Below are 11,975 nucleotides of genomic sequence, written 5' to 3' on the forward strand. Positions count from 1 at the left end.
CCCCTTCCCTCTCCCCGCGGCGCGGCCGGGGCCGCTCGGGCGCCGCCATGCGAGGGCAGCAGCGGGGCGCTGCGCGGTGCCGGCCGACAAGATGGCGGCTCCCATGGAGCTGAGCTGCTGGGGAGGCGACTGGGGGCTGCCGTCCCTGCACCCGGAGTCTCTGACCGTCATGGTAACGGCGGGGGGCCGCCGCCCGCCACCACGGGAGGGCGGCGGGGAGGGAGGCGCGGCGCCGCCGGGCTTGCCGGCAGCTGGGGAGGAGAACGAGGAGGAGGTGTAGGCGCCCAGGGGCGCGCCCGCCCGTGTCGCCCTGAGGCCGGGCGCGGCTTGTGCGGGGCGAGGGGCCCGGCGGGGCTGCCCGGCGGAGCAGGGGGCGGCGTGCCCCGGCCTCGCCGAGCGGCCCGCAGCTGGGTGGAACAAACAAAACTCGTGCCCTTGGTGCTCGTCTCGGCTGGAAGTTCCGAGAAAAATCCTTAAGAACCTCCCGGTTCAAAAACACAGCGCGCGCAGGTAGTGCCGGTGGACGTTGCCTGTTCAGCCCAAGCGGTCATACTGCTCGTGTTTTGTCGTGACCTGCCCTTTTAAAATGCTATCGTACGCTTTTCTTGCACATGGCTGACTACATTTTTTGTTTATTTTCTGCAATCTGTTGCAGGCTTATGCTAAATTTTCTGGTGCTCCTCTGACAGTGAATACTATAAATAACTCTTGGAGAACTCCAAAAGGTACCTTGTTTGCATTTTTATTAGTTTAATCCTCATCACTCTATAAATGTGGGTTCTAATTTCAAAGTTTCATTTTTTTAGTTTACTTTGGTTTTGTGTTCATGAGTAGTCCCTTCCTATGCTATTCCTGTATCCATTACACATTGATAAACAGCTTCTCGAGTGTGATGGTTTTTCAGGGGTAAAATAATGAAAGACATAAATAAGATGCCTTAAAGGGCACTTTATTAAAATGTGTATGGATGGAGCAGAGGAGAATCAACAAAGCAAGAATGTCAGGCATTTTAAATAGAGGGTACAGTGAAAGCAGTTTGCATGTTTATGTGGTAGTAGCTAGACTTGCATATGGAAGTAGCGTTCTTTAATTACACATAATTTAAAAGGCTGGTGTAGTTGGAAGTAGAATATCAGTCCTAAAGAGTGTAACTGACATCAACTAGGGTGTTTATTAGTGTGCAGAGTTACAGAGGTTGAATCATAAAAGGTGAGTAACAACCTAGTTGCCTGACAGGTTGCAGGTAAGGTTGAAGGTGTCAGAGGATATGGGGTATGTTGCATGCCTCTACTCAATCCTTACCTGTTTGCTCAGCATTTAGGGTATTGTCCTGGTATATTCCAGAGAGATAAAAATCACTGCAAGGATAAAGTAGTCTGTCACTTTAACTTACTATGTCCTCAATTTAGGCACTACTATGTCCACGTAGAATTTGGCTCTTTGCCTCTTGGTGTTTGATTTATTACGTTCCACTAGCAGAACTCCAAAGAACAAGCTGGGTATACTTCTCAAAAATTCTGTTGCTTTTTTGATAGTCAAGATATTTAAAATCCATACCAAGAAACAAAACAAAACAAGCCACAAATTTACAAAAAAAAAAAAAAAAAGTCCAAATAATACGTGTCTTTTATAAATGAAATTTTATTAGTATTTTGCATCGAGGTCATATTAGGCTCATCATTGTTGTAGGTACTTCGTGAATGCACTGCAAGGTAGTTCCTGCTACAGAGATTTTATAGTCTTAGATTCTGCAATATAAGGAGTAAAGGCAGGATAATATGCTTCTGGGAGAAGGGATTTATTTTGTTCTGGAAGAGGTCCTGGTCATTTTTGCACTGTTAGCTTGGGCAGTGGTTGTAGCAAGGCTAGAGAAAACAGGTGGTTAAAAGTGGTTTGGAGACAAAGAGCAGGAGAAAAATAGGACTAGAAGGAAGGATAGACCTAGAGAAAAATGAGTTGAGAGGGCATTTGGACTGGTTGGAATGTTTGTGTTAAGATGGATATCTGAAATCCATACCAGTAGCCTGGTTCTCAAAGTGTCAGATAGCTAGTAGTTGACATTGGCTTCAGTCTGGGCCCTTTTTATGTATTGTTATTAATGATATGCTAAACATGTTTGTGATCTTGTTGGAACTCAGAGAGGTATAACCTAGTTTATATATATGTATTCGGAAGATCAGAGCATGCTATGGAGAAAAGGAAAACAGATGAAGTGACTTGTCACTTCCCAGTTACGTTATAATTATTACATATAAATTCAGTTGACTGCATCATTTGTGCCTTCTAGAAAATGTACCAGTCCTGGTATCAGAAGACATTGTCATTTCCCAGCCAGCAAAAATACTAAACTTCTTAAGGAAGCAGGTAGGTTGCTCTCAAAAGAATCTACATGTATTCCATATAGACTGATGCAGACTTCCAAAACCCTGGAACCCAATTCTGACCCAGTGCTTTCTTGTTTTTCATCCACAAATGAGAATTGTGAAATGGTGGATTGCAGATTGCTATTTGAAAATTTGATTATTAGTTTTGTGAAAGATTTAAAAATAGGCTTGAGAAAACCCTTTGTTGAAAAGGCCATCAAGCTGGCCTCAACTGAGCAGTTTCTCACTGAGATTCGTTATGCCCTTAGTTATAATACATTAACATTGTTACAGCTTTGTAGACCTAGGAGATCACACTTAGAGAAGTATGGTTTTAACTGTTCAAACGGATAATCATCTCCCAGTGCACAGTTTTTTTTTTGTTTTTTTTTTTTGAGGGATAATAAATAAGTGTTGTTTTTTAATTTACGTGGTTTTTCTGTAGCTGGTTGCATAAAAATGTCTGCAAGCACTTCTCGATGCATATCATGTTATTGTGTAGTCAACTTTTGCAGATCTCCTAATGTTTTATTCACAAAGAGTACAGCTATGCAACATCATTTTTTCACAAAGTACAAAAAAGTCTTATAAAGCGTGGTATCATCATTTTATTTCTGAGATGGTCTTCCAGCCCACTGTTCTGCTTTTACATTAGAAATTCAGTTCCTTCCTAGTCAAGAAGATTATCTGATGAATGGCATGTTAGTGAAACTGTAAAGCTTTTGGGGGAGAAAAATAGCATCTGAAAACTGAGCATTTGAGATGGGTTTTCAGACAGTCTTTTTAAAATTCAGAAGTTTCATAGCCATTTGAATACCAAAGATTCCTTCATGTTGGGGAAAAAATACCCTCTTTAACTCAGAGTATAACAGTAATGGGAATGCTTTTCAGATATCTAAAAATAAGGTGGATCATCACTGACCTTTTGCTGTTTCTAAATTAATGAAGTTCCCGAAAAACCTACCAAGCCTTTTAATGTACATTAAAAAGATTCTGTGTCAGAATCAAGAGCTCAGGTAGCTGTAACTGCTTTAATTTAGCTGTGCACTTGGTGTCTTCAATTATTAGTATCTAATTTTTGACTCTCTGGAATGGCAATTAAAAGACAGGAATGCTTTTGTTTTTTTATGTTTAACAAGTTAAGGGCCAGGTGCTTCCTCAAACATATGGATGGGGATTTACCACCTGTTTTTTACAGCCCCAAATACTGAAAAATTGCGTCAGGGTTACTGGGCAGTTGCTTGGAAAGCAATGGAAGTAGGCACAAGAGTTATTTTGGCAATGGGAAGGCCCAGAAATCAAAGAATGGGACAGTTAAAATGGAAGTTGTAAGGATACATATCTATGTTTGACATAGCTAGCCTGAAGAAGTAAAGGAAAAAAAAAAGTCCACTTGTATGCTTTTTGTCCAGAAAAATATTGTGGTATTTACTAACTTGCTAGCTGTTAACTTTGAAGAAGTTTTGGGTTGTGTTGATTATCTTTCTGGAAAGTTCTGTGTAACACTATTTGTACTATTGTTTTTCTGTGTGCATTTTTTTTTTTTTTTTTTTTTTAATTCACAGAAATACAATGCTGATTATGAATTGTCTGCAAAACAAGGAGCTGACACACTGGCTTATATTGCACTACTTGAAGAGAAACTGCTTCCTGCTCTGGTAAATACTGGGAAATATTTTATAATGGCCAGAATGTTTAAAAGTGGTTATTACAACAGGCGTCCAGTTGAGAGAAGTCTGTCAGCCATAGTCCTGGCATGAATGTATTTGCATTATTAGTGCAATTTTGAAAAGACTGCCTAGCAACTTTGGAAAAGGAAAAAAGTGTGTGGGAGGTGTGAAGTAATAATAATGAATTTATGAAAGACATTTTAAAGTGGCACCTCTGATGTGTTTTTTTCTTAGATATTTTTTGGGAAACAGTATCCTGAAAGCAACCTATTCTGGCCATTTTTTGTTTCACTTGATCCTTTTGAAAAAGTTTTGAGTAAGGTGTGGTATGTCTGATGTGGAGTGCACAACTGTGAAGGCTTTTTGAACTGTTCAGTGGGAACTTTTAAGAAATTTAAATACCCACCAGTAGTTCATTTTTCAGTTCAGTAAATAACACATGGCCACATGCCCTCGCCAATTTAGTGTAAGTACATTGGAGCTATAAAAATCCTCAACCTTTGGGTCTGTTGAATGACTTGAACTTGAATCTGTATAGGCAAAAATATTCTGACCAGGTAGTATCATAGGCTAGCTTCTTCAGCTATCCTTCAAGGCTTTCAAATTCATCATAATATATTTTTTATTTTAAGATTTATATAAGAGAAGTCTAGTATCCTTGCTCAAATTCCAGTGATATTCTTTCATGTGTTGATGTAGCTGCACACGTTTTGGGTTGAGGCTGAGAATTACTGCAGTGTAACAAAGCCATGGTTTGCCTCGAGGATTCCCTTCCCTCTGAGTTTGTATCTGCCTGGAAAGATGTCCAGGGAAGCTCTTAACAGGATCTTGCTGACCAAGGGGGGACCTCCATTGTACAGTCTCACTGAAGTGGAAGCACAGGTATGTGTTGTTTGGTATAGAATTCATAACTTGGTGCTGTAAAAGGACTAGAACTGAAATAGTCTAGCACACGGCTAAATGGTGTGTGATGTGGTATATACTAGCCTGTACTGCAGCTAGGGCTCTTAAATGGCTTTGTGTCTCATCAGATATACAGGGATGCCAAGGAATGCCTAAATCTCCTGTCTAAGAGGTTGGGAACATCTCAGTTTTTCTTTGGAAATATGTGAGTATGCTTTCTTTTTTCTTTTTTTTCCATTTTGTTTTTTGTGGCTAATAAAACAGGTACTGCACGATCCTTTGTACACTTAGACTTTTTTTTTTAACCTGACAATGTTAGAAGGTGCTGCACAGTAGTTTCATGTTTGACACTCTACTTTTTCAGATAAGTGTGAATGAGTAAACAGGGCTCCAAAGAGATCTTTGGACTCAGTTAGTCCAGTGGCTCCCTTAACTGCATCTTTCCACGGAGCAGCAGATGCTGCCTACAGCTGCTCATGTGGGGTGCTTGATGAGTTAGTGTAGCACTAGAGAATTCTTTTCTAGACACTAAATGTCACCTCCTGTGCCTTTATGTAGAAAAAATACTGGAAGCCTGACATGTTACCACTACTACCTCCTTGGGAAGAGGATGTAGGTCTTGGAAAGCTGTTCTTTATATGTGCATGAAACAGGAAGCAGATATTGCCAATAGCATTGCACCAAGAGACCGTAAGAGGAGCGATCTGTTCATCTGTTCCTTTAGCCAGTGAAGTTGGACCACGCCATGAGAGAGGATCCTGTTCTGGTGGCATCCATCTTACTTGCTTTTTTTTTTTTTATGCCAGAAGTGTGTTTAAGAGTGGTTTGTTTTTCAGTGTGCATGATGCATGACTGGATTTTAATACAGAAGCTACTGGTACAGCTTGCCAGCACCTCTCTAGTTCAAAGGTGCTGAAATCAGTAGAACATTTGTACAAAACATTTATCTGATATGAAACGATGTAATGCCAGAATAGTTGACCAAATTCTATCCTGAATTGTTTGATATATGCAGAAAATGGTTATGTTCTAGAATTCTTATTGTCTTACCTCAGTCACATTCATTTTGTGTTGTTATTTTGTTTTGTCACGCTTTTCAGGCCTACTACCCTGGATGCCTTTGTATTCGGTTTTCTTGCACCAGTTTATAAAGTGTGCTTCCCCAGAGTACAATTACAAGAACATTTGAAACAGCTTCCCAACCTGTGTCGGTTCTGTGATGATATTTTAACGTGCTACTTTAGGTTAACTGTCTCAGGTAAGATGTGTTTCTTTTCTGCTTTTTGTCATGTATGGTTTGTTTGAATTAGAAATGGTGGTTTCCACATGTAACTAAAGCAGAATTAGATTTTATATAATTTGTGCTGAAGCTTCTGTGGGGAAATGAGATAGGATAACTTCCATAGCTGTGCAGAAAAGATTGAAAATTAAAGGCAAGGTTTAATAATCAGTTTTAGAGCCTGTCAAGCCTTGGCAAAATGCACTTGTATCTATGCTATAGCTAATGCTTAGTGCTTCTGTTTCTCTGACACAGAATGGCTTTTCCACTTAAATTCTTCTTAGAAGGGATAAAAATACTGAATGAACTTTCTCTCCAGTGTTTGTTTCTTTTTAAGGCTGCAAAAGCTTTTGTAAATGCCTTTTCACTCTTCATCTTTCTACCTTCACCCTCCAGGCCAGTCTCCATCTGGACAGGATACCGCAGATGCTAATCTGCAGAAACTCACACAGCTTGTAAATAAGGAATCCAACTTGATTGAAAAGGTTACTTTTACTTCAGTCTCTAATCTTCCTGCTTCTTTGCGGGTGCTTGTTTACAGATAAACTTGCAACTGTACAATGGACATTTTAGTTTAATTTTCTTTTCTAATGAGTTACTTTGTATAGAAGGAAAATAACATAATTTGAAAGGAATAATTAATTAAGACTTGTACATAAAAAGTATGTTTATTACAATCAACATTGTTTTGCAAGTGTGCATAAAAAGTGTAGAAGCATGTCTACCCATGAGTGCACATACCATGCAAGGGGGAAAGCAAATGTGTTATCAACAGTCCGAAATGATCTTACAATACGTCAGCAAGAAAACTTCTGAGTAGAACTCAGAAACTGGTCTTAAGACCTACACCCTTCACTGCTTACTCCCAGCTGAATGCTGTAGTCACTACTACACAGTCCTTCCTTCTGCTTGTTCTGTGTCTGGCTTTTATTTCTCTTTACTTTGTTTCCAAGTCTGTTACTCAGCACCTGTCAACAGCTGTGCAACTTATGTTAAAAATACTTCTGTCTCCATCAGTAAACTAATTCTATATACAGCTCTTACTAGGATAGAAGGCACTTCTTTCTGGAAAAGATCCGAGTATCAAATGGGTTATTAATTATGTATGGCTTCTGTAGCATTAGGTATTGGTTTTATCTCTTTGTGGTATTGAAGTGTGGCTGTGGAAGTTTTAAAGAATGAACGAAGTAGACGTTTATCAGACATGATTTAGATAAAGCTGATTGTACCGTGAGGAAGTGCAATGGACTAGACAGTCTTTGAAGATCTCCCCTATGCTGCCTTCTGTGATTTTGTTTATTCTACAGTAGCTACATGCCATTTTTCTTTTGATACATCAGTACACAAAGGGCATTAGAGTGATATCCTATAAAAATATAAAATCCTCATATTCAGAGACAAAATTTAACCTGTCTTTTGAAAGGTCTTATCACAGTCTCTTTATTAAATACTTTTTGAAACCTTTAGCTAATCTAAATTCGTTCAACACCTACAGAGCATTTCTAATTTGAAAAAAAAGATTTGTTCCTGCAAGGTGCTGATCATGCAAAAGTATCCATTGATGTTAGCAATTTGACTTTTGATTTGCTTTCTGGCAGGGTTTGGCTATTGTACAAGATTGAAACTTTGACCTCTCAGAAGAAGGTAACAATGTTGCTTTCTTCGGTAATCTTTATGGAATGATCCAAACAGAAGCATTCCCATTTTGCCCTGCATTTAATGTGCCATATGCTAATGGTGTGAATAGCAGCTCTAACAAAAGCAGATATTTGGGAGTGGAAAGGAACCAAGACATCTGTTTTGGCTAGGGCTGAAATAACAAGGTGAAAAACCAACAAACCCAACCAACCAACCAACCAAAAAAAACAACAAACCGACAAACCAGTGTACTTCTTAATGGGAGTCCTTACAAATAGACTAATCGTGTAATTTATATTCTACCATTTGCCAGATCCGGCTCTCATTATTTCTCTGCAGATGGATGACAACCTTCGTAAGAGTCCACAGCACCCCCCTCGAAAGCTTACAACACTGAAGCTTGCTGCAGGTGGAGAAGAAAGTCCATTGAATCGATTGTCACCTTGACAGCTCTTGTTGCCCATGCACATGTGTTCGCCTTCAACTCTTCTGAACTTCACAGCAATTTTTTCACGAGTGTGGTTTTGCATGGGAGGAATCTACTCGTGGGTACAAGTAGGGAAGAAATACAGCTTTGCAATGTACTGTCTACCTGTTATTTTAAGAAAATTAGTAGTTCAAGCTGACCACACACTAAGCTGAGGTTAAAGTAAAGTATTAAACACGGGGCTTATTCCTGCACATGTTAAAGTTATTTTGTACAGCAGATTTTTGTCTTTAGCCTAGCAGAAATGCTGACCAAAAGTTAAAATTCTCTTTTTATGGAATTCCAATATGTTTATGGATTGTTCACTTTTGTTTTAGTTTATGGCTTTTGATATTACTGTAATCATATTACTGTGTGTGAGTGGATGTATACTTTTTTATCTTCCTAAAAATTACAAAGTCCAGTTGTAAAATTGGTGAAAAGACTGCAAGAGAAGGAGGTGTTGCCTTTCTCAGCAGATGAGAAATGAAAAGCAATGAGAGGAAGTTAAATATTTTTTCTTGTGCTTTCATGAACACTCTTGTGTTTTAAGGGTGTTTGTATTTTTGAAAGCTTGTCAAGTTGTGCATAGAGGGGACATGTCGAGAAGTGTGTGCCATGGGGAGTACAGTGAGGCACAATCTGCACGTTTCACAGATACCTGGTATTAGTCCTGTGTGAAACAGGCTTAACCTGTGTGCGGGATAATACCACAGGCTACAAAACCTTAAGTCAAAATTGCAGTGGGCTGGTAGTGAGATGGAAAGGTTTGATTTGGGTGAGAGACTTGACTAAGTGACTAGTACAGTGTGGCTCTGTACTGAAATGAACTAATTAGGAGTTTGTAAAAAAAAAAAGTTGATGTAGGCTTTTTAATTTGTCACAGATGCCTCTAATTAATTTTGTCTTACTTTTTATAAGCACTACAGTTCACTGAAAAGCTGAAATATAAGACATCTAAATTCTTATTTGTTGGCAGTCTAGTTCAAAGTTCTTTTGTTGCTGCAAATTGTAATACACTGCAGCACGTATTTCTTCTGTTTAATTGAGGGACTTAAGTCTCATTACACTTCCTCTTAGTAGAAGCCTTGCCTGTTCTAGGGACCTAAGCAATTCCGTCACAAGAGATCTGCTGTAATTCTTGTTGGTAATGTACCGCTAGGTGCTCCATGAGTGGTGTAAACAGAATTAGTCAAGGGGATTGACCACAATGGCAGCACTTTGGGTACAGAATTCTGATGATTGTATGTATAGGATGAGTTCTGTTTTTTTTTTTTTTTTTTTTTTTTTTTTTTTCCTAGCAAAATCAAGGTAGTCTTTCAGCTTCCCTTCATTACTAGTCACATTTGAGATACGAAGGTAAATTATTTAATGTTTATACAGACAAGACTGTAGATTGTGTACATACTGTACTTTCAGACTCTATTTAAGGAATGTAATAAGATTATCTTTAGCATTTCCTAATTACACCTAAAATGTTGGGTGTCTAATAAGCACTTTAAGGTTCAAGCTTTTGCTCTTACTAGAATACTTTTTTGTGATTTTGAAATGAATCTACTTCAGACTCATGATAATTGAATAAACTGACTATCTAGTAAGTGTAAAAGTAAGTCAAATGTTTAAAATTTTTACTGCCTGTATCTTGACAAGGTTTAAATGAGATCAAGTCACATTGCCTTTCAGAATCTTTTATTTATGAACACAGCTATGGATAGCATTCCTTAGTTGCTTTTGTGAATATGTACACTCAGTCTTTGAAATCTTTGTAAAAAGGTCATTGTTCCAAGATTAAAATTTTAGACTTTTACTGGAGTTTTGGTAGTGACTTTTATGCAGGTTGTCAGATGTGAGGTTTTTTAGTATTTTTTTTCCTTGTGTAAAGTTTTATCTTGTCCATGAAAACCTAAACCAAAACAACAAGAACAAAGCACTGACTGTTAAAACAAGAAACTGGAGCATAGAATCATTAAGGTTGGAAAAGACCTCCAAGATCATTCAGTCCAACTATCACCCTACTGCCATTGTCACCCGCTAAACCATGTCCCTAAGCACCAAGTTATTTCCTTAAACACCCCCAGGGACAGTGATGCCACCACTTCCTTGGGCAAACATTTTAGTGTATCCATAATGTCTGATTTAAATGTTAGTTACAGCTCTTCAAAACCACCCCTTTATTTTCCTGCACAAATGCTTCTGTGGCAGTATGGAGATGCACAGGTCTTCTAATCTTACTAAACGTGACCCTTTGCTGGTGTGACAGCATGATCTGCTTGGCAGCTTCAGTCACTGGATGGGGTAGAACAACAGGGCTAGAGCAAGCATTGCCTGCAGTAGTATACACAATCCCAGACATCCCGTGTGATTGCTCAGCCATGTGCTTCCTTCCTTTTTTACTTTTCATCTGAGCTCAATTCAAAATCAAACTCCTTTAAGTGAAAACTGTCATTTCTGGCCTGACAACTCAAATTTGCCAAGTAGTTTACTGCTGCATTTGTGTGTCTGAATTTTTGAACCTGGGCAGTTACAAGTCCAGAGTGGGATCAGTTTGAGTAAAGGTAGCTATCTGCATCTGAAGTAAGCCAAAGCTTGTTCTCCAGCTAGTGGAGAAAGGTGGAGTTTAGGTGTGATTCATCTCCTGACAGTAGCTACTTAAAATAGCTAAGTTAATTCAGTCTTGAAAGTGTGCTTCTCTACTGCATGTAAAGGAAGCCTTTGCTTCCAACTTCAGAGGCGGATTGCTACAAAACTGGGTGGAAACTGGCTGCAGTGATTGATTGGCTTTTCTTCTACTGCTTGAGACTGCAGATGGTCTGCAAGCATAAGCAGTCAGCCCTTCTGGCCATGCTGCAGCAGTGGGGTCATGAAACCTCACAGTGATCTGCTTCGTGTGCAGAACAGCTGCTTGTATGTACTGCAGCTCTGCACTCTCAGAATTATGTTTTTATTTGTTGTTGTTATTTGTTTTTTTGTGCATGTACCACAACATGTAAATGCAGGAAATAACTTCTTGTTTCTGCTGTACTGCTGCTGCCACAGCAGCTGGTAGGCTTCCTCCACCCTCCTTGAAGGTGCAGGCTGGCAACAGATTATTACCTCTAGAGCAACTCATCCAGCCTGCTGCACTTTCTCTCATGGAGGAGGCTGCCAGTTTTAAGTGGGATGAACCACTTTGGCAGGTTGCAAATTTAACACCCCCCACTCGCAGGCAATTTTGTACTGAAAGCTTATGTGTAGATGTTGTCAGGGCTATTCTGTGAGCTGGTTGCAGGAATATGCATATGCCTGAAGAAGTGAGATGAAAAATGCTATGAATGAATTGCTACAAATAAGGTCTTTTTATTGTTTTCAAGATAGTTCTAAAAATCTTTTTTTTCCCCCCTCTCAGAATATCGTTGGGGTACATTAGTCTACTTCATACACTTAAATACTGGTAAAGTCACATCACTCTTGCTAATATAACTGAGCACTGCATTAAGAAGAACACCCAATTTTATTTGATTCCTGGCTAAAACTGTTTCTGGACTTGCTTGAGTAGGTTTCCTCTCTTGCTTGGGATTATTCTTGGCATTGCAGTAGGAATCATTTGTAGTGCTTCTTTCTTTTCTTTTTTTTTCTTTTCTTTTCTTTTCTTTTCTTTTCTTTTCTTTTCTTTTCTT

General features: G+C 39.2%; 1 protein-coding gene across 4 annotated transcripts; it reads left to right on the plus strand.

Annotated features, from left to right (window-relative positions):
* Positions 1-10,131, plus strand: MTX3 (metaxin 3). 4 transcript variants are annotated; one of them, XM_035310421.1, is made up of 9 exons: positions 1-172; positions 656-725; positions 2,288-2,364; positions 3,929-4,021; positions 4,733-4,915; positions 5,065-5,141; positions 6,037-6,194; positions 6,612-6,700; positions 8,167-10,131. In XM_035310421.1, the coding sequence occupies exons 1-9, from the start codon at positions 92-94 to the stop codon at positions 8,248-8,250; spliced, it is 912 nt and encodes a 303-aa protein (XP_035166312.1). In that variant the 5' UTR covers positions 1-91; the 3' UTR covers positions 8,251-10,131. The 4 variants fall into 4 exon arrangements, with proteins under 4 accessions (XP_035166312.1, XP_035166313.1, XP_035166314.1 ...); XM_035310420.1 differs by having other exon boundaries at positions 14-172; positions 8,193-10,131; XM_035310422.1 differs by lacking the exon at positions 6,612-6,700 and having other exon boundaries at positions 3-172.
* Positions 10,132-11,975: the final 1,844 nt, after the last annotated feature.

This window comes from Oxyura jamaicensis, chromosome Z (assembly GCF_011077185.1).
Source record: "Oxyura jamaicensis isolate SHBP4307 breed ruddy duck chromosome Z, BPBGC_Ojam_1.0, whole genome shotgun sequence".
Lineage (NCBI taxonomy): Eukaryota > Metazoa > Chordata > Aves > Anseriformes > Anatidae > Oxyura > Oxyura jamaicensis.

Bases quoted from the DNA above. Each gene is read 5' to 3' on its own strand.
- MTX3 (XM_035310420.1), top strand. From the start codon at position 92: ATGGCGGCTCCCATGGAGCTGAGCTGCTGGGGAGGCGACTGGGGGCTG. The intron at 4,022-4,732 runs GTAAATACTGGG...GTGTTGATGTAG, and splicing joins AGAAACTGCTTCCTGCTCTG to CTGCACACGTTTTGGGTTGA. The intron at 5,142-6,036 runs GTGAGTATGCTT...CACGCTTTTCAG, and splicing joins CAGTTTTTCTTTGGAAATAT to GCCTACTACCCTGGATGCCT.